The following is a 22480-nucleotide window of genomic DNA, read 5'->3' on the forward strand; positions in this document are numbered from 1 at the left end:
GGAACTTACTTCGACAGATTCAACATTCCAGCAGACATCGACTCTACATGCTCCTGCCGCGAAGACCTTCACAGTATGAAACACCTTCTATTTGACTGTCCTATTATTGAAGCAAAGAGATTTCAAATAAAGACACATCTTCTGTACTGCAACACCGAATACAGGACTCCACTATGTGAAGTGTTAAAAAAATCCTGTTTCTACCGAGAATTCATAGATTTGTTAAACTTTATCTTTAAAAGACTGTAGAGATATATTTCACCATTATCTGTGTACACAAGTAGTATAGATAAGTAGTATAACGCATAACAAAACTAAAACCCTAGCATACCGCTTGGTGAATTAGGGTTCTTTCCCACGGATATTTAATAATAATAATAATAATAATAATAATAATAATAATAATAATAATAATAATACATTATTCAGGTTCTGTTCAAGCATAAAAATTAGGCAAATTACAGATTCGTTTTTTCATGTCTAAGATACAAATATTGTAAAATCAAATTTGCCTTCTATTATTCTTTCTAAATAGAGCAGGCATGTCAATTGATGCCCACAGGAGCAAGCGCGCGCTTTAGAGCCAGGAGAGCTTGAGCGCTTTACAGCGGAAAGGAAAGAGACAGACGAAAGAGGTGGTATATGCCGCTTGGTCGAGCTATATTCAGGGATGGCCAGCACTGATTCAATAGATAAAGGGAAGAGAAATTATTAAAACTGTATCCATGTTAATTTTTAGATTTGCCTGAGAAGTATAAGTGCATTATAAGAATGTAAGTTTTAATTTTAATGCTCATTTTTCACAAGTTTGATTTTTTTTGTTCAAAACAAATATTTTCTCAACTTTTCTTATAGAAAAGTGAAATTTTCAGGTATAAGCATATTTATTTAGTAGCCTTACAGAATGTTTTCGTAAATCTAATATACCGCATATACATACGCATTACTGATGATAGTGTATTGAAAATTTTGAAAATATTCGCATGGAAATTGTTTGTAAGGAAATGAATTAACAAAGCAACTACTGTTACATCATAAGCAAAAGATACGTGCCCATGTGTTGTAAAAATGTCAGCTCTATAGCTTCAGCAGATTTCGAGAAAATAATTTAATATTCTGATGATAGGAAGTTGCTCACAAATATCACCTTAAAAGCATAATGCGATAAGAGTTTTGTTATGTAATATTAGTTACACTTAAAACAGATACAGTACCTAGGTAACTTTGCTTTGTACTGTAATATTGTTTTGATTAGTTTATTAATTACATTTGTAAGGCTAAAAATACCATCAATATAAATTCCAACTTATCATGTCATACTCAATCTCTTTCTTTGGAATATCACTTTCTTTATGAATGATGTGTTTCATCTACTTAATACAGTATAATATTACACTACTATGGAATTTAAATGAATATTCCTTCTTAGCTCTCTATTATGTTATTAAGATTTAAAACACAAGTGCAATATTAAGAAAAAAGTGTTAGTACTTTTGTTTTACAGACAATATAGATAATATTAAACAGAAAGGAGCCATATAAAAATAACGACATAAAATTTCACGTTCCGTTTGAAGTTTGTGCACCACTGTTTTCTTAATCAAACAGGTTGCGTATTCATATACACAACCCTTCCCCTTTCCATACTCAGCGCTTGCCGCCCGCTCACGACGTCAAAGTCAGAAAAATGCGCTTGCTTTGACATCACTGGAATAGATGTCTTGGGCAGAAGTTAGACCTTCTGCATGTCAAAGCAAAGACTGGATGTGCCTGTAAATGTTTGTATTGCAGATGACAAATTAAATGGGGGGGGGGGAGTTGGACAGTGTTGATGGAATGAACGAGGGAAGCTGTAGTACCTCGGGAAAAACCCTGTACAATGTCTGTTTTGTCCATCACCGTAGGCTAGAGATCGAACCCGGAAAGTCTGGAAGGAAAACCAGCTCACTAGTGCTCAGCCACAGCCGCGGCGGTGAATGATGGAAGAACAAACGGGAATTACGTCTTGTTACGTCATTTGAGTAACGATACCGCACCTTTGCACAGCAGGAAATGCATTTAGACTGGCGTTTGAGTTGTTGCTTCAAAGATTTTGCGTAGTAGGAAGATGTACCAAGGACAACGTCACTACGATCCCACGTTGGTTGCAGTTAATTACCGATACGTATAACATAAAAGAAAACGACAAGGTTTCAGGGCAGTCCAAGTTACGAACCGCAGGCCACATGCGGCCCGCCTTGGCTTTATAATTATGTAATGTGGCCCGCTTTTGATCCTGTAAAAACGAAAATTGTAGGCTATATTAAATTACTAGCGATGGTAGAGTTTTAGTTATTGAACACGGCTGTTTCAGCGTGTCTTGAAGTAAAATGGCCGTATTACGCGTGAGACGATTAGTTCGCTTTAGTAGTGAATATGGTGATACACTTTACCACGCAGATACATCGTCATTGTTCCTGCAATAACTCCTATGTGACATATTTATCGATTTTCAGATTTTTGCTCTATTAAATAACTTAAATAGTGATACAGAAAATAATAAAATCTCCTGTATGTAATTATATTTATTTCTTTTTTTCGAAAATGTAAGAATTCACAATCTCCTTTGTACGGCTCCCATAGGATGAATAAATGTGTTTTTTCTTCCTACTGAAAAATTGAATTTGGTATTCCCAAGAAACTAGTTCGATTAATTAACATGTGTCTCAGTGAAACGTACAGCAGAGTCCGTATAGGTCAATTTCTGTCAGATGCGTTTCCAATTCACTGTGGGCTAAAGCAAGAAGATGCACTATCACCTTTACACATCTATTCTTTATAAGAGAGACGGCCGTATCATCACACGAGGACTCTATTCCAATGACAATAAGTTTTTTTTCATAAAAAAAATAACAATATCTTTAGAAATGAATCATGGATTTTTAAGAAAATTCTTTTTTAGAAAAAAAAAAATATCTATATCCTTTTAACTTTGCTCTACAGTATGCCATTAGAAAAGTCCAGGAAAACAGAGAGGGTATGGAATTGAATGGGTTATATCAGCTGCTTGTCTATGCGGATGACGTGATTATGTTAGGAGAAAATCCACAAACGATTAAGGAAAACACGGAAATTTTACTTGAAGCAAGTAAATAGATAGGTTTGGAAGTAAATCCCGAAAAGACAAAGTATGTGATTATGTCTCGTGACCAGAATATTGTACGAAATGGAAATATAAAAATTGGAAATTTATCTTTTGAAGAGGTGGAAAAATTCAAATACCTGGGAGCAACGGTAACAAATATAAATGATACTCGGGAGGAAATTAAACATAGAATAAATATAGGAAATGCGTGTTATTATTCGGTTGAGAAGCTTTTATCATCCAGTCTGCTGTCCAAAAATCTGAAAGTTAGAATTTATAAAACAGTTATATTACCGTTTGTTCTTTATGGTTGTGAAACTTGGACTCTCACTCTGAGAGAGTAACATAGGTTAAGGGTGTTTGAGAATAAGGTGCTTAGGAAAATATTTGGGGCTAAGAGGGATAAAGTTACAGAAAGTTACACAACACAGAACTGCACGCATTGTATTCTTCACCTGACATAATTAGGAACATTAAATCCTGACGTTTGAGATGGGCAGGGCATGTAGCACGTATGGGCGAATCCAGAAATGCATAAAGAGTGTTACTTGTGAGGTCGGAGGGAAAAAGACCTTTGGGAAGGCCGAGACGTAGATGGGAAGATAATATTAAAATGGATTTGAGGGAAGTGGGATATGATGATAGAGACTGGATTAATCTTGCTCAGGATAGGGACCAATGGCGGGCTTATGTGAGAGCGGCAATGAACCTCCGGGTTCCTTAAAAGCCAGTAAAAAAAGTACTGAACAATTCTGCACATAGGAGTTATTGCAAGAAGAACGACGACGTACAGTATACGGTGGCTAAGCCGCAGTACGGTTTTTTTTTTCTCTACGAAAGAAAATCATGGAGAAGCTCTTAAGAGGCTTTTGAGGCTTATGCCCACTTACGTCGTTTAGTGTAACCACTGGTTAAAATTACCACCTAACCCCTAGTTAAGCATTTTTGCGAAGTATCGACCTCGGTAAGAACTTAAATAGGAGGTTAACCATGGTAATTTCTAACCGGCCATATTCGAGCGGTTAAAGGAGATAACCAGTGATTAGTAGGCCAAGTAAAACAAAATGGCGACCAGATCCACAGGTAATTATTTCGAAGACGATTATTATTGTACAGTACTTGAATTACTTGAATAGAGATGATGGTTAGCGTGAAGTTTCTTTAGTGGAAAGCGAGAATTCTTATGAGGAATTAGGTGACAGAAAATTTCGGGAGGGATTTCGTTTATCAAAATCTACAGTGTCATTTCTGTTGCATCAAATGGGTCACTTAAAAGTAACACAGAAACAGTCGTATTTCTGCTATGGATCGGCTGCTTATATTACGATTTTATGCAACTGATATTTTCTGTATTTTAAGAGGGAACACTCCAGTATCTCTTTCTCTACATCACTGGCTGAACGAAGAGAGGTTATGGATGGATCTTAGGATAATGCACAGTTCCCTGCTGTAAATGTGGTTCTGGATCGTACCCACATTTCTACTAATCTTCTCATCCTTTTCCTTTATGGATATTACATATTTTTTAAAAGAAAAAAAAAAAGATATCCTCTTTATATGCTAAGAAGGCACTTGGAGGGCATGGAGGTAGAGCCCCATGCTTTCTAGACCTCGGCACTAGAATGAGATGGTGTGGTCGGCACCACTCTCTGACCGCCTTTTACCCCCGGGAAAAACCCGGTACTCAATTTTATAGCAAAGCTGAATGAACCTCGAAGCAGTTTTGAAAAGTTTGGTAATGAGAAAATCCCGTCACCACCCGGGATTACATCTTTTTATATAACATATTTCAATCTAGTAATTAAGTCTATCAATACTTGAACCTCACATTGGGATGTAATCATTTTTTGCATTCAATTCTTCATTTTGTACGATTTTAACCTAACAGCACTGAAAAACAAAGAGACATAGAGAGTGTGTGCACTCGATGTGGGTCTCTGGCGTTTCGTCAGCCCACGCGAGCTGTGTGGATATAAAGAGAAAAGTTGAGACGGTGTCGGGTGGAGTTCCCGGGTAGCTCAGTTGGTAATAGGTTATTTAGCGTCTGAATGAAATGAAGGTGATAATGCCGGTGAAATGAGCCCGGGGTCCAACACCGAAAGTTACCCAGCATTTGCTCATATTGGGTTGAGGGAAAACCCCGGAAAAAACCTCAACCACGTAACTTGCCCCGACCGGGAATCGAACCCGGGCCACCTGGTTTCGCAGCTAGACGCGCTAACCGTTACTCCACAGGTGTGGACGGAATCTCTAATTAGTTGCAATGAAATCTCCATCTTGGTTTCTGTTCAATGACGGCAAATTTGCAAAACGAAAATATCTATCTTCAATATTGTTGCTTTAAAATGTTTTGTGTGTTTACTATACTCCAGCAGGCCGTGATATAGTCTGTCTTTTTTTCCCCCCAGTCTATGATGAGTCTGGAATCTTGTTGATTTTTTCACGGCTTCCTTAATGTTACTTGCATCACGAATGCAGTAACTTTAGTGGAGTTGTAGAGTTTACTTAATTTTTGCAAATATTTAAAAACAATAATTAACAGTGCAATTTAGGTGAAATTGCAGTGGTAAATTTCCAATTTATAGTTATTACTATATTGAACGTCTCTAAAAATAATATGTTAAAAGCCTAAAGCAGTAAAATCAATATGTCACTTAAGCGGTAAGAAAAGGGAAATTGTTATGTGTGTTAGGTTGGGAATACTGAACGTGGAATTTTAGACTTTCCGCGGATTGGTTTTGTGCGGAAACCAAGCAAATACGCACAATCTCGCACAAAATGTGTTTACAAAGATAGGAGATTGACACCACATTTACATATTAAAATAGCAAATGAAGGAAGACAAAATATACATTTTCAATCTTTATGGTATAAGAAATATCTACATGACGGTGTATCCCTGATTCAAAGCAAAACTTTTCTGTATGTACTTTGTTGCTATGTAACTGTATTATAGGGAAACGCTGTTTAGTACACTGACACTGTTCTTCTGATAGTAAGAACTGTTATTCGAAGCATTTAGTAATACAAGGTGTTAAAAAAGTATGCAATATTTTAGGAGGTGGTAGTATGCATCAAAACAAGAAAATAATGCCAAATAAACATGGGTTCTACAACACTTTCTGAAATCTGAACACTTGTTCGTAGGAGGTGCTCCATGTGACATCCATTCATGGCAATGCATTCCTCTGCCCTTCGGCGTAAAGAATCACGCACTCTTTGAAATTGATCTGGTTGTTCTTGATAACCAAAAGTCTAGGGGATTTAGATTTGGGGAACGAACAGGCCAAGGTGTGGGGCCTTTCCAATCAATCCAGCGGTCCTGAAATGTCAGCGTCAGATGTTCACGCTCATTGTGGAGAAAATGTGCTGGTGTGCCATTATGCATGAACCACATCTGTAGTCTTTGCTGACATGGCACATACTCCAGCAAGGTAGGCAATACGTTAATAAGAAAGTCCTGATAACGAGCCCCAGTTAATCTCTGTGGTAGCACGTATGGCCCTTAATCTATCGCCAAGAACGCCTGCCCATACGTTGATTGAGAATCGGTGCTGATGCCTTGTTTCTTCAAGTGCATGGAGATTTTCATCAGCCCACACATGCTGATTACTAAAATTCACAACACCATCTCTGCTGAACCCCGCTCATATCCGCAACCAAACTTTTGTTTTCAGTATTCCTTGCGACGTATCAGTTTTCCACCAACTACGGCATGATTATCTGGTAATCTGCTGTATTGTAGGACAGAAAAATGCACTGCCTTAAATAGACGTCACATTGAGCACCTCCTATGAACAAGTGATCAGATCTCAGAATGTATGTATTGTAGGCCCCATGTTTATTAGACATTGTTTTCTAGTTTTGATGCATACTATCACCTCCTAAAATATTGGATACTTTTTAACACCCTGTATTTGATGATTTCTGTTTTATTCATAAATCGTTTACGTCCACCAGAAGAAAAAATGCAGTGTTTTCAATCACTTGGCCAGGATTCCATTACTTCAATCTTCTCTACATTGCTACATCCGTAGAATTGGAGGAGGATGAGTTTCCTAAATTAGTTTATGCTCGACCATGCCGAAATGTAGTAATTATACACCTGGTAGCAGCCCTTTAATGGACCTCATTAAAGTACACATATTCATTAAAGTTCAGGTGTTCCACCAATCAGAAAATACCATTGTAGCAATATGAAAGCGCAAGTATCGATTATTCTCGGATATGCAATTGAAAGACAACAATAAATCAATAAATAACCTATATTTGAAATAAAGTCAGTTCTGTTACTATAATAATTAGCGTTAATTGTAAATAATATTCAAATAAATTCAATTTGTCATCTCGTTTTTCAATGTCTAATTCAATTTCAAGGTTATATCAAGATTAATGTTTATTTTACTCTCTATATTATATCAAGGTCAATGTCGACATTTGTTTCTCGGAAAAAATCAATACTTTCGCGTCTGCGCACATCTCACAATTTACGAGGTGTTGCACAAGGTCAGTTCCGCTCCTCAGTCAGATAAGAACCTGAATACTTTGAACAATTTCAAGTTAGAAATATGGTCGAGCATAAAAAGTCGTTTGAAACTTGACTATAATGGTAATTTTCATACGAGAGTCTTAATTACTACCATTATAGGCTCGTTGCATAATGTACTATTTTAGTTAATCGATTATGCAACTGAGAATTCTTTCACGTTCTCAGATATTGGCAGCTTCTTTTAAAATATAAAAATTCACATTTTCGTAATATCCATGCGGCATATTTCCGTATAGTTCACGTCCTCTGTATGCATGAGCGCTTTAACAGCCACCCACCTGTATCGTTTTGGATACCCGTGATTCTGCAGAATTGTCACATCTCGTCTATTCTCCTCCATGTCTCCCTCCTTCCCCCCCTCTCTTTCTCTCATTAACGAAGTTAATGTTCAAATGGCAGTGCAGTGCAGCCCGCTATTATTAGAAACGGGAAGTTCAGGCAGTAAAATCCTTGAAATAGTAAGAAAAAATACATTTTAAAAGCTTAAACTTATGTTCACACGGCGACTAGCAACTAAAATGAAGATAACTGACTTTTGCGCTATGCTATGCATAAAGGGGCGTCATTTCAGGCATAGCCTGGGGCGACAAATACATTAAATACGACCATGATCTTTCAACAGTCTCAGGTTCAAAGTTCGCTGTGTTAGGTTTATAACAATTCCTTTGTTGACCAGTAATCACTTCATTCTACGGCTCTATAATATCTTAGAAAAAATAAAAAAAATTCCCCTTGAAGTCTCGTCTTAGGTCGCTTTATAGCATTCGCCGTTTTGTTGTCATTCTAATACAATTTCACTTAATGCAAGAGTTTTAGCCAGTCGTGAGTTCGCATCCCGTTAGATGCATTCTCTATCGACACCTTACTGACCCTAGATACAAAGAATTCCATCGTCTGTCCCTCCATAGTGAGGTCAAGAAAAATCCAAATTATAGATGCAGATAAAATCCTTCGTCAGTTGTATGAAAACACTCGAAGAATTCTGCTGATGTTACGGTACACAGAAAAAATATTATAATCTCTATTTTAGTTGTAATCCTTTAATTACACACACCGAGCTCCGGACCTAAAGAAACTGTCACTAAACTAGTTGTGACGTAAGTTGTAATCGATTAATCAAGAGTTTTCCTTGAGATCACCATGTTGGTCTTTAGATCTAAAGTTTTCGAGTTCAAATCCGGCCGAGAGCAATGGACTTCGGAGCACAATAAAATTCTTATAATGGCTTCCTTCGGGAAAGAAATAAATCTGTGAGTCCAGTATCATAGATTTACTACATGTAAAAGAACTATGTCCCTATTAGAAGGCTCCGGGAAAAATTCATCGGCCATTTTTGTCTGCATTGAATCTCGACTTTGAATAACCTATTCAGTTCCAAACGTCATTCAATAACTACTATTACTACCTACTGTGTGATCAGTTATGCTTTCCCTCGCGGCGCGGGATTTTCCCTATAGGCAAAACAACTCCGGCGGAAAGCAAAACTGATCGCACTCTACTACTGCTACTGCTACTAATACTTCTGCTGCTGCTGCTACCACCACCAATACTATTCTAGATTAGAGATGGGTAAAAAATAACACAACAGTTATTTTGGAACTGTTCCGGTCTCGGAACTGTTGCAAAAATGAACAGTAGGTCGGAACCTCCTGTTCCGAAATAACAGTGTTCCGACTCCGAGCTGCTCACTTGCCCAGCTGTTGCGAGCTCGCAGTACCGCGTTGCACAAGGTATGTTCCGACTCCCTCGGAACTGTTGCAAAAATGAACAGTAGGTCGGAACCTCCTGTTCCGAAATAACAGTGTTCCGACTCCGAGCTGCTCACTTGCCCAGCTGTTGCGGGCTCGCAGTACCGCGTTGCACAAGGTATGTTCCGACTCCGAGATAACAGTCGGAACGTCGGAGCTTGTTCCGATGAACCAATGACAGCAGCAGTTACACTGTTTTCGTTGTTCTTTATGTTGTACTTGGAACTTCGTTGGATGAAGTTGGTATTTGAAACTCTCACGTGGTTGGAGGGGGGCGCATGGAAATTGAAATCCTTGCGGTGGCGCGAACTTTAATATCAACATTTGTAAGACTGGCCAATCATCTGTAATGTTATAGTAAGTATTTAATAATCTGTAATATTCATTCCCGCTTTATGGTTTATTTCACCATTAGTTGACTAATTCTGTTTTATAAACATTCTACAAAGTCATAAAGTACGCATACTATTATTAATTCATTGATCAGCTGATTCTATACAAAGGTTAAAGTCGTAAATGGTAATGAGAGGTTTAGTTACAATGTCTGTATGTCGTTTGTTGAGGTTAAGTCTGACAAGCACAAGTTTTTGTGCTATCTTCTCTGTTATCAAAGAACGACAAAAATGTTGTAGCATTATTTGTTGGAATCTACCCATATAAGTACTGATTTGGAGAGCGATGTTTAATGCGAAGTTTAAATTACACTTTGGTAAAGATGCGATTCCAACATTTTACTAACCCACTGCGGGGTTTCCAGGTTTCAGTACTGCCAATATATATCTTTTTTATTTATGAAATTGTAATATTTATTATTATTATTATTATTATTATTATTATTATTATTATTATTATTATAACTGTGCATTAAGAAAAGTAAAAATAAAAATTAATGATTTGTTTTTTTTTTTTTTTTTAGTTGGCTACCATATCTTTATAACTTTATGTACGAAAACAAAGTGTTGTATTCTGTCCTTGTAGTCAACAGCTGTGTAATTACTAACATTAAGCTTTTGAGTTCTGTCCACATCAAGAGGAGTAGAAATAGAAGCTCCTCTTGGTCCGCATGCACAGCAATTTTCCAAAATCGATTCGAATGTGCATTGCAGTGCCATCTATAGATAAGAATGTGTACTATGTCATGCCTATGAGTGCTCCAGTGTGAGCTGCATGGTGTTATTTGTCTATGGTGAAGAGGGAGGGTACTGTACCGTTCGTTTGAACGACTCAACGACTCCGACTCATCACCACTGGTGACTGTTATTTCGGAACTGTTATTTGGAACATAGTATTTTTTCGGAACCGGAACCGTCGGAACTGTTCCGGGAAAAGAACAACTTCGCCCATCACTATTCTAGATTAAGACCACTGTCCCTTCAGAGTAACAAATTCACCTATACTAAGCAACCTTTGAGGAAATGATAAAGAACTGACACTGTATAACCTTAAATATATTGCGTTTTATCAAATCCTCGAGATCCTGTAAATCAGTGATGTCAAAGAAAGAGCGCATAACGGACGTTCGATTCCTTCCCGTGCTTAAGTGCTGGAGTGGGATGCCGTAAACACAGATAAGAGCAAGACACAGAGGCGGACAAAGTGATTTATTTTCACACGCCTAGACTTGAACGGAGCAGTATATACCGCACGCACTGGAGATAAGTGAGCGTTGGGCGTCACTTTATTCCTGTGTTTATGAAAACTTGTGATAAAGCTAGCCCAGCTATGCGCTACTAGACGAAACATCGCATGTTTTGTCTCCTGGCCTTGCTTGTCTCTGCTAGGTCCCGTCTCACAGTCAGCTGGTTGGTTCACGCGCGTACTATTTATTTTCTTTATTTGATATTTTCAATACTTTCTTTTCAACGGTGCACCAGTAAAAAATATGTTTATTTGTACTTTCAATGCGGAATCTAACCATATAATTTAAAAATATTTTTTCGTGGGCAAAGGCGTCTTAATGAAGAAAAATCTAAATTCCTCTATTTCCATAAAAAGTAAGAAAAACTGTTTACATGTCAATATAAACTTTAATTTCTCAGCATCAAAATAAACCATGATTTTGATCATTGGGTGAAAGGGTTTCGGAGCCACAACAGTTTAAAGTTGCTAATTTTGTGAAAATACGATAAATTAAAATATTTTTAATTTAAACACTATTAAGTTCTGATGCCTCAAACTTTGCACAAAGCATTGTATCACAGTTGTCAACGGACAGAAAAAGTTTCATTGTATTTAAAAAATGCAAGGTCAATTTTCTCTATATTTCTGTCGATTTGAGATGGAATAGCCCATACATTAAATTTGAACACTATTTATTTAGGCCTACACGACTGTCTTCAATTGAATACCTCTTTAATAACTGTACTTTATTTTTTTATGTAGCCCTATACATCTGTCAATTCAGTTTACGTATTTGGAAATTAGAAGTTTATCACATTAGTATATACACTGAACTTTTGTAAACTTTGTGTTTACAGCACATGTTTATGAATCATTTGTTTTTAATTTGTTGTTTGTATTTCTTTATGTTGGTGTGCTTGTAATTGGGGATAACTCCCTGTAAGGATCCTCAATAAAGAAATAATAAATTAATTGATACATAGTAAATAATCTAGATATTTGCACTTACGGTAGTCTGTAATGTATGTAATAATTTTGATCGTTCTTCCCCCTCGATATCTCTGTATGTTTGTTCATGGTATGTTGAATAATGTCGCTGTTGCTGCTTTTCTTACTAATCGTATGTTGTCCACATATTAAGCACTGTATATCTCCTTCCTGTTCCTTGCATAGGAACTCCAGTGCCCATTCGACCTGGAACTTGTTATACGATCTCTTCGCTGGTGCATGATGAATGCCAACTGTACATTGTACAACCCTCACTGCAGCTCGTATTCGTAGCTGGCGCGCTCTGCGTTCTCCAGTAGCGCAAGCGTTTTCGTAGCGCATATACGCTCTGATTGACATCACTGCTGTAAATCATCAGGGGACGACATTCTGCCGTCATATCTCCGAATTGTGACAGCTCCGGAAAAATCGCTGTGACAGGTAATAGCGATTGTCACAGTGTGATTTTTGTGTTCGGACGATTCTCAGCGACTGCGAATGTTTAAAGCGCCAGATATATAATTATGTTTGTCACTCTACTGGGAATTGGTACACCGGTGCCATATATTTATATCAACAATACTGATTAACGCGGCGCGTAACAAACGTGCGGTTAGCGATGTTATCGCGATGTATGAGCGCGTATATTCACCCAAAAATGTTTATGAATGATGGAGTGAATCATTCGTGGACGAATGTAGCGAGTGCATTCGGCAATGTGTGGACGTAGCTTTAATATCAAAGAGTTGCCGAAGTTAACGTTTTGAGTGGGACGATAAGGCCTATATCACACTATCAAATTTCTGTGTCGCAGAATATGATAAAATTTCTTATCATATGATCAAATGTAAGGTTTTGATTATATTACACTGTGTCAAAATTTTTATCGTATCTTTCATCACAGTTCTAATAATAGATCCACAATAGTTCTACGCTTGTTGTAACTGTAAAATATGCAGTGATGGTTACTACATTAATACTAAAGAAGAAATCAAAGAAAAAATGTATTTCGTCGGCTTAGGTCGTACAAAATTTTGTCCAATATTCTTTTGAGAAGATTAACTCCGTACGTAGATGAAATTATTGGGGATCATCAGTGCGGTTTTCGGCGTAATAGATCGACTATTGATCAGATTTTTTGTATTCGACAGATAATGGAGAAAAAATGGGAGTATAAGGGTACAGTACATCAGTTATTCATAGATTTCAAAAAGGCTTATGACTCTGTTAAGAGGGAAGCATTATATGCTATTCTTATTGAATTTGGTATTCCCAAGAAACTAGTTCGATTAATTAAAATGTGTCTCAGTGAAACATACAGCAGAGTCCGTATAGGTCAGTTTCTATCTGATGCTTTTCCAATTCACTGCGGGCTAAAGCAGGGAGATGCACTATCACCTTTACTTTTTAACTTCGCTCTGGAATATGCCATTAGGAAAGTTCAGGATAACAGGCAGGGTTTGGAATTGAACGGGTTACATCAGCTTCTTGTCTATGCGGATGACGTGAATATGTTAGGAGAAAATACACAAACGATTAGGGAAAACACGGAAATTTTACTTGAAGCAAGTAGAGCGATCGGTTTGGAAGTAAATCCCGAAAAGACAAAGTATATGATTATGTCTCGTGACCAGAATATTGTACGAAATGGAAATATAAAAATTGGAGATTTATCCTTCGAAGAGGTGGAAAAATTCAAATATCTTGGAGCAACAGTAACAAATATAAATGACACTCGGGAGGAAATTAAACGCAGAATAAATATGGGAAATGCGTGTTATTATTCGGTTGAGAAGCTCTTATCATCCAGTCTGCTGTCGAAAAACCTGAAAGTTAGAATTTATAAAACAGTTATATTACCGGTTGTTCTTTATGGTTGTGAAACTTGGACTCTCACTCTGAGAGAGGAACATAGGTTCAGGGTGTTTGAGAATAAGGTGCTAATGAAAATATTTGGGGCTAAGCGGGATGAAGTTACAGGAGAATGGAGAAATTTACACAACACAGAACTGCACGCATTGTATTCTTCACCTGACATAATTAGGAACATTAAATCCAGACGTTTGAGATGGGCAGGGCATGTAGCACGTATGGGCGAATCCAGAAATGCATATAGAGTGTTAGTTGGGAGACCGGAGGGAAAAAGACCTTTAGGGAGGCCGAGACGTAGATGGGAGGATAATATTAAAATGGATTTGAGGGAGGTGGGGTGTGATGATAGAGACTGGATTAATCTTGCACAGGATAGGGACCGCTGGCGGGCTTATGTGAGGGCGGCAATCAACCTTCGGGTTCCTTAAAAGCCATTTGTAAGTAAGTAAGTAAGAGTGTAAACCTGCTAACCAATAAAAAGAAAATTTTACAGGGGAAACAAAAAACTGAGTATAAATTAACTCTGAAATTTTAGGACCAAATCCAAAGTATAGATGGTGAAGTTTCAAAGTTAATTTATACTCAGTTTTTTGTGTTTCTCCTGTAAAATTTTATTTTTGTTAGTTAGGTTTACACTCTAAGCCTGCGATTTGGGTTAGAGATTGGGGTAGAGAGAAAAGATACAAAAAGAATCCATTAAACTCTACTGAGAGAACATCAGTATTTAGATGTGAAGTCCTATATATACCTACTAAGTATTTAATAATGGATGATGAAACATTTTATGTGCGTCATAATGTGATATTAAAAATTTGTAGTTTTCACAGACCATGTGTACTTAATGTTCTTTCTTCTCGATCACAGATTTTATCAAAGGTATGATGATGACCATAACTTTTATCACAGAACTATGTCACAGCTAGATGTGTGTACACTGTAAAAGATTTTATCATACATATTTTATCAAACTTCTGTGACACAGACATTTTATAGTGTAATATAGGCCTAACTGTAGATCACAGTTATCTTGTCCTTCAAGTTAGTATGAATCTTTTGACTTGCAGTTGTCCGGAGCTGTCACATCATATGGCAGACATGTCAATTGATGCCCATAGGAGCAAGCGAGCGCTTTAGAGCCCAGGAGAGCCTGAGCGCTTTACACCGGAAAGGAAAGAGACAGACGAAAGAGATAGTATATGCCGCTTGGTCGAGCTATATTCAGGGATGGCCAGCACTGATTCAATAGATAAAAGGAAGAGAATTCATTGAAACTATATCCATGTTAATTTTTAGATTTGCCTGAGAAGTTTAAGTGCATTATAAGAATGTAAGTTTTAATTTTAATGCTCATTTTTCACAAGTTTGATATTTTTTATTGAAAAGAAATATTTTCTCAACTTTTCTTATAGAAAAGTGAAATTTTCAGATATAGGCCTATTTATTTAGTAGCCTTACAGAATGTTTTCGTAAATCTAATATACCGTATATACGTATTACTGAAGATAGTGTATTGAAAATTTTGAAAATATTCGCATGGAAATTGTTCGTAAGGAAATGAATTAACAAAGCAACTACTATTACATCATAAGCAGAAGATGCGTGCCCATGTGTTGTAAAAATGGCAGTTCTATAGCTTCACCACATTTCGAGAAAATAATTTAATATTTGATGGTAGGAAGTTGCTCACAATTATTATCACCTTGAAAGCATAATGCGATAAGTTTTGTTATGTAATATTAGTTACACTTAAAACATATACAGTACCTAAGTAACTTTGCTTTGTACTGTAATATTGTTTTGATTAGTTTATTGATTACTTTTGTAAGGGTAAAGATACCATCAATATCAATTCCAACTTATCATGTCATACTCAATCTCTTTCTTTGGAATATCACTTTCTTTATGAATGATGTGTTTCATCCACTTAATACAGTATAATATTATACTACTATGGAATTTAAGTGAATATTCCTTCTTAACTCTCTATTATGTTATTAAAATTTAAAACACAAGTGCAATATTAAGAAATCAGTATTAGTACTTTTTTTTTACAGACAATATAGATAATATCAAACAGAAATCAGCCATATAAAAATAACGACATAAAATTTCACGTTCCGTTTGAAGTTTGTGCACCACTGTTTTCTTAATCCAACAGGCTGCTTATTCATATACACAACCCTTCCTCTTTTCATACTTTGCGCTTGCTGCCCGCACACGACGTCAAGGTCAGAAAAATGCGCTTCCTTTGACATCACTGTCATATGGTCAAATATACGTACATTAGTTGCCATCGCTAAGTCACATATCGGATGGAGATGATGATTTCTCGGAGATGTGATTTGAAGCTGTGGTCACAGTCGGGATCAGCGACAAACCTTGTCACGGAGACAAAATAGCAGGTCTTCAAATAACACCCCACCACTACTCTCGCTATATATTGTTCTTTTTTCCCCACTAAAAGAGTTCAACCACTCGTGAACGTACAAAATAATGGAATATCTCTGCAGGCGTCCTAAAATGATGTAGCTTTAAATTCACTCTTGCGAATCTCAAGGACAGGACGAGCGACACGCAGAAGATAGGCCCACTTCCGGCAAAGTGATAGCAAAATCCGTTTCTCTAGAAAGAAACAAAGAACTATAATGTCGTGTGGAACCTCAGATTATAATGCCAATGTTTTTGTGTTGCGATGCGCAGCGGACACTTCCCTCGTCACATCTGAAGAAGTACAGAAGACCGTAGCTAAGTCATTTATGTTTGATAGGAAAAAAAGATATTTTAATGACTGGTGTTAAATTAGACTCGATTTGGTAAACAAAAAATTTAAAGCAAAGTGAGTTTAATTAATGGAAATCTTAAGAATCTGACAAAGATTTTCTTCGACGGCTACAACTGTGACCTTGTAATTTCCCACGCGTTCTACTCCAGCGACCTACAAATTGTGTGTCGTGTTTCGTTGTGTTGCAATCAGAATGACCCTGATTTCAGACTGGTAATTGATTTTACCGAGTGTTGTGGAGAGCCTCGGTTCTAGACGAAAGAGTTTGGATATCGAGTGAGAGCACGAATTTTTGCGCCCACAGAGATCCTATGTAATATTGCTGAGGAAGATTTTTTATGTATATGAAGTCGAAATGTTAAACAGGTTAGGTGTCCTTCCATTTTTATGACAAAGAACAATGAATTCTACAATGAAAGTAATTGAGACTTTTACGAGAAACAAATTTATCGGACCGAATATTCGACCTTTAAAGTTGACCCCTAATGATTTTCAGGCTTGACAGAACACCAGGAGCATTTGATCATACACTTAAGAGTTCCTCAGTATACAAACAGAGTAGCTGAAAGAAATTGACTTTATCTAATTGAAAAAAAAAATGTGTTTGTTTGAACTAGGCCTACAATTGAGTCGATACTTCAACTATTTAATACATTAATCTTTTTCATTATTGTGAACTTACAGTATTTTTATAACTAATATAGTGAACAAATTTACACCCGTAATAGCAAAGTAAATAAGATAATGTGAAATATGATACGAGGGAGAGTCAAAAAATATTCTTAATAATTATTTTATTAATTGAATATGTAAAGTAGTGGGAAAAAAAAACCGGACCGACGCTTGTAGCTGATTTCAGAGCCTTGTTCACTCCAGAGCACGATAGACTGGTAACCAAGACTTTCGTGGTTCGAATGCTGCCTGGGAAGGAAACTTTTTCTTGTTCCTTATTCAAATTTATTCCTAATACTTTTTCATTGCAGCGATATTTTACTACTTAATTTACTTATTACTCCCAGAACATGAATTTTACCAGGTTATTTTCTAATGGCTTTCGAAATGGGCTACGTCAGCAGTCGAAACTGCAACAATTTCAATAGATTACTCGCTATCTTGTGAATGCGGGCTTGGCATGCGCAGTGACTCATTTCAGGAACTTTGATTATTTCATCGGTCCGATTTTTTTGCCACTACTCAGTGGCGGCTCCTGCATATTTCTTAAGAGGAGGAAAGAAATTAACGGCACTAAATGACACCTTCTTGAATGAAACATACTACAAATTAGCCTACATGCATACATGTAAGACCAAGTACTGTTGGGGTTGGCCTTCCCTTCAGTATAGCAATAATCTGTTCTTGTAAGCTGAGTTTCCTAAATTGTCCAAAATATAATGATTTCACTTCCATTCATTGTTGAATAATTGCACAAATTAACAATTACAAGGAAATTCACAACCTCGTAGCATTTTTCGAGCACACTACAACATCACACGTGTTGGAAGAAGCTACTAACTCGTAACCGGAACCGTTTTACGGAAAAATGGAAATGGGAATGGGAAATAATCTGAGGAAAGCGAGAACACTGCACCCACCCACGTGGTCTGTATTGCCACATGTACATTTTACAAGTTCAGTATCACATACTTTTGAAGAATGTCAGTTCTTGTAACGTCATACTATCATTATTGTTGAAAGCTGCCGGTGGCAGATTAATTTTTATGTTAAAAATGATGTAGATTGGAGTACCTACTTTCAGTTTCAAATATATTTGTACAAAACTGACAACTTGGCTGTTGCTCTGTCTAGTAAACAATGAATAGAAGTGAATTTCAGGGGCCAACTACGTAAAACTATGTACTTCGTCTTTGTTTTACATAAACCCGACTTTAACTTTCAAATATCCATGAAAGTTTCAAACAATGAATAATATTTTTGATTTATAATTTTAAAAAAAGTTTACATGGTGTCTTTCATAGCGTTGCGTTAAAACTGTTTTTGTTCTGTCTCCTCCTAGATGTGTTACAGTCCGGTTGAATGCAGCATCGTTAGGTGGCAGCAGTAGCTAGCTTGCTGCACGACCAGTCGGTTTCTATTTCCCGCCCATGACTGATTCAGAGGAGGATCTCCTCCCTCTCCGTTCATTTACTTGCTTTAAAACTCTGCTTCTTTCTCTGGCCGCTAGTGCGCTGTTGTCTATGTGTGTTAACTGCAGTAGAGGAGGAATGGAGTGCCTTTCCTCTACACAGACAATCTCGCATCTTTCTCACTGTTTTCTACGGCATATGAGTGCGCGTCGTTTAAAATTCGATCAACCGAGTTTTTCTTATAGCTGTGAACTTAAAAATTATCGAATCTTCCTCGAATTTCAAGGCACATATTTTATTTGGTATTTACTTTCAAAAGAAGAAAATGTGAGGAGGACGTTCCTCCCTTCCCTCCCCCGAGGAACCGCCACTGCCACTACTGTACAATAAGACTACAAATACTTCATCACTTTTCAACATAGAAGTATTCCTGTTATACTATGTTGAAAAGTGATTAAGTGTTTGTAATCTTATTGTACATTTTCAATTAATAAAACAATTATTAAGATTACTTTAGACTATTTCTCGTATATTAACAAATTATGTAAAAAAAGTTACAATTAATTACTCGTATAAAAGAGAAGAGCAACTAAGTACAAACTTTCAATTGCAAAGTTTATACCATAAAATCAAAATGTATACCTCCAAGACAGTATAATTTACATATAATTTCTTTAATTACTCTAAGCAGATGCTTTATAGTTTCATTAAGAAGTCATTTTTAAGAACATAGGGATGTTATTAAAAAAATAGTACTATCTGGCTCCTAATAGTTACAGTTTCACGCTTCATGTTGTTGCTCTTGAAGATACCTAATTGTAATACCTGGCTGGCTCTATGTAATCTACTTTTTACACCTTAGAGCCGACCACCCACAAAGAGCGTGAAACAATTCGAACATCGTTAAGGGTATATGTACGTGAACAACCACACATTTTATATTAACAGAAAATGCAGGCTCTAAATTTCTAAAATTTTATAAGGAAATGAACTCACAATTAAACAAAAATTACAAGGTACCACAACAAGACTTATTAGAACTTAAATATCTGATAAAAATATAAAAAGGATTACCAATAATATATTTTAGAATTCACTTTTTACTTTAAATTAAATTTTCCAAAATTTGAAAATTTTCACACATATTATTTCAGAACTCCACAACCACTAGAGATAGAATTCTGAAATTTTCTACACTGATTTAACATGCGTTTATGCAAAAGACAGACTACAATAATGCCCATTTCTTTGAAAATAGAAACATTAGGTCACAAAACATTATGCAAATTTTAATATATTTTATATAGGACAAATAAAAAAATAATTGTATTAAAATAAACAACTCTACATGTCTGAGAGTAGTCTACTGTTCAGAAATAAGTGTTTATTACATGCAGGAAAAATATTAAAGATGTCAGAGAGACCATAACAATGTTATGGTTACCAAATTATGTAACTGCAGAATTTGTTTGTTTGTTTGTTTTTTTTTTTTTTCATACTTTGATAGAACTGGATTGAAAAATATTATTAGTAACCATTTTTATAATTTTAACAGATATTTAAATTCTAATAAGTCTTGTTGTGGTACCTTGTAATTTTTGTCCAGTTGTGAGTTCATTTTTTTTTTACAAAATTTTAGAAATTTAGAGCCTGCATTTTCTGATAATATTTGTGGTCGTTCACGTACGTACATATACCCTTAAACAAAAAACTGAAGCAGTCCGCAAGACAGAAGAGCTTTGCATACTGCCTATAACGCCAGGTGTTCAATAGCAATGTATCATTTTCTTTTTTCTCCAACTGGTTGAGCAGGAACGTATTTCATACAAAGTCATTAAATGTTTTCATCTCGCGACACCTGCTTTCCTCTAGTGTTCTTCCGGCATATTACTATCGTCAGCGACTTATAAATAGGATATTAGAAAATATCTTCTACACAGTTTGTTTCTGAAAAAAAAGTTATTTAATGAATATTGCATCAGATGCAAAAACAGAAAACTATGTAGGTATGTATTTTGCAGCATACGTTTTATAATACACATAATATGACGTTGCACTTTCAACCCCCCCCCTCTCTCTCTCAATCTCTTCATTGTCTTGTAGAATATAATGAAATACTTATTTCCAGAAGAACAACGTGACTAGTAGAAGCACAGTGGCATTACACAGATTATAAATTTCAAAAATTTAGTTGGAGAAAAGTGCTTCTTCTATGTATCGTTAAATATTTTCATTCTTGCATAACCTTAAAAATGTTTTCAATGATACAGGAAGTAATGAACCAACTCAACAAAAGCTAATGCTATCTTCATCTACAAAATTGACTATTAAATCGGAAGTCCGTTGCATTTTTTCGTGAGAACCAAGAGCAATTTTTGTCGGTGCAGAAAAATGTAGCTATATTGAGATTTTCACGGAAATTAGTTTTGAATATCCTTGATGCCAAACAGGCGACTTTGACATGCTGTGTGTCTGTGTACAACGACATCTCCCGAGCTAATGGACTTCACATGGAATAGAATCATTCTTAGACGAAAATTAATTAGGGTCTATTTGAAAAACACACAAAACTGTGAATGACTGAACGTAGGATTATTGTCCAAGACTGTTTTTATAATTTTGTTTCTTACGTATAATAAGGGTAAATTTAGTGAATTATGTGATATGTCCCCAAATTACTTTTGTGCGAGATCGTGCGTATTTGCTTGTTTTCCGCACAGAACCAATACGCGGTAAGTGTGAAATACCACATTCAGTATTCCCAACGTAACACACATAACAATTTCCCTCTTCTTACAGCTTAAGCGCGACATTACTTTTACTGCTTTAGGCTTTTAACATATTATTTTTAGAGACGTTTAATATAGTAATAATTATAAATTGGAAACTTACCACTGCAATTTCACCTAAATTGCAATGTTAATTATTGTTTTTAAATATTTGCAAAAATTAAGTAAAGTCTACTACTCCACTTATTGCATTCCTGATACAAGTAACATTAAGGAAGCCGTGAAAAAATCAACAAGATTCCAGATGCCGATGTTATTACTGCAATATGTTATATAAATAATATTGTTAAAATATTAAAATGAAAAATAAATCATTACATAACCTTACCGTTTGTTTTAAGTTCGCATTTATAGACTGGGGGAAAAAAGACAGACGTATATCACGGCCTGCTGGAGTATAGTAAACACATAAAACATTTTACAGCAACAATGTTGAAGAAAGATATTTTGGTTTTCCGAAGTTGGCGTCATTAAACAGAAACCAACATGGAGATTTCATTGCAACTAATTAGAAATTCGTCTTTCAGGTATGTAATAAACGATCTTCGCACAAAATAATGTACGATACACGAGCGGTATGTTTGTTTTCATGTTCTCGGAAATTAAAAAAGCTCAACTACGTTTCGCTTTTTCAATCTTTTCCTCGACCATGAAAACGTCAACATACCGCTCTTGTAACGTATATTACTATTTTTTCTGGTTTACACAATTATACCTCTAATCCAGACGTCTCCAAACGCCTTCTCGCGAGTAAGCCCCTGAACGGAACCGAAGCCAGTACGTAAAGAGCGCGCTCCGCCTCACCAATCTCCACCAGTACTGCACGCAATGTTTATGCGCAAACGAAGAGCAGTGGCGGACTGCCATTATCATTGTGTTGGTCGGAGTGTTCCACCGTTTCACAATGTCTTCTAATCATGGACGA

At 36.3% G+C, this 22480-nt stretch overlaps 1 protein-coding gene across 6 annotated transcripts in view; it reads right to left on the reverse strand.

Annotated features, from left to right (window-relative positions):
• The window catches only part of LOC138709419 (lactosylceramide 4-alpha-galactosyltransferase-like), a 227267-nt gene that overhangs the window by 143811 nt on the left and 60976 nt on the right, over positions 1–22480 (reverse strand). Inside the window, exon 1 of one of the 6 annotated variants that reach the window (XM_069840170.1) lies at positions 10–53. The exons of the other annotated variants lie outside the window; for them this stretch is intronic. Within the exon in view, the coding sequence (XP_069696271.1) occupies positions 10–38 (29 nt within the window). The 5' untranslated portion in view covers positions 39–53. Of the gene's footprint in view, positions 1–9; positions 54–22480 lie in introns of those variants that run through there. 6 annotated transcript variants of the gene reach the window in all.

This window comes from Periplaneta americana, chromosome 11, assembly GCF_040183065.1.
Source record: "Periplaneta americana isolate PAMFEO1 chromosome 11, P.americana_PAMFEO1_priV1, whole genome shotgun sequence".
In the NCBI taxonomy this organism is placed as follows: Eukaryota; Metazoa; Arthropoda; class Insecta; order Blattodea; family Blattidae; genus Periplaneta; species Periplaneta americana.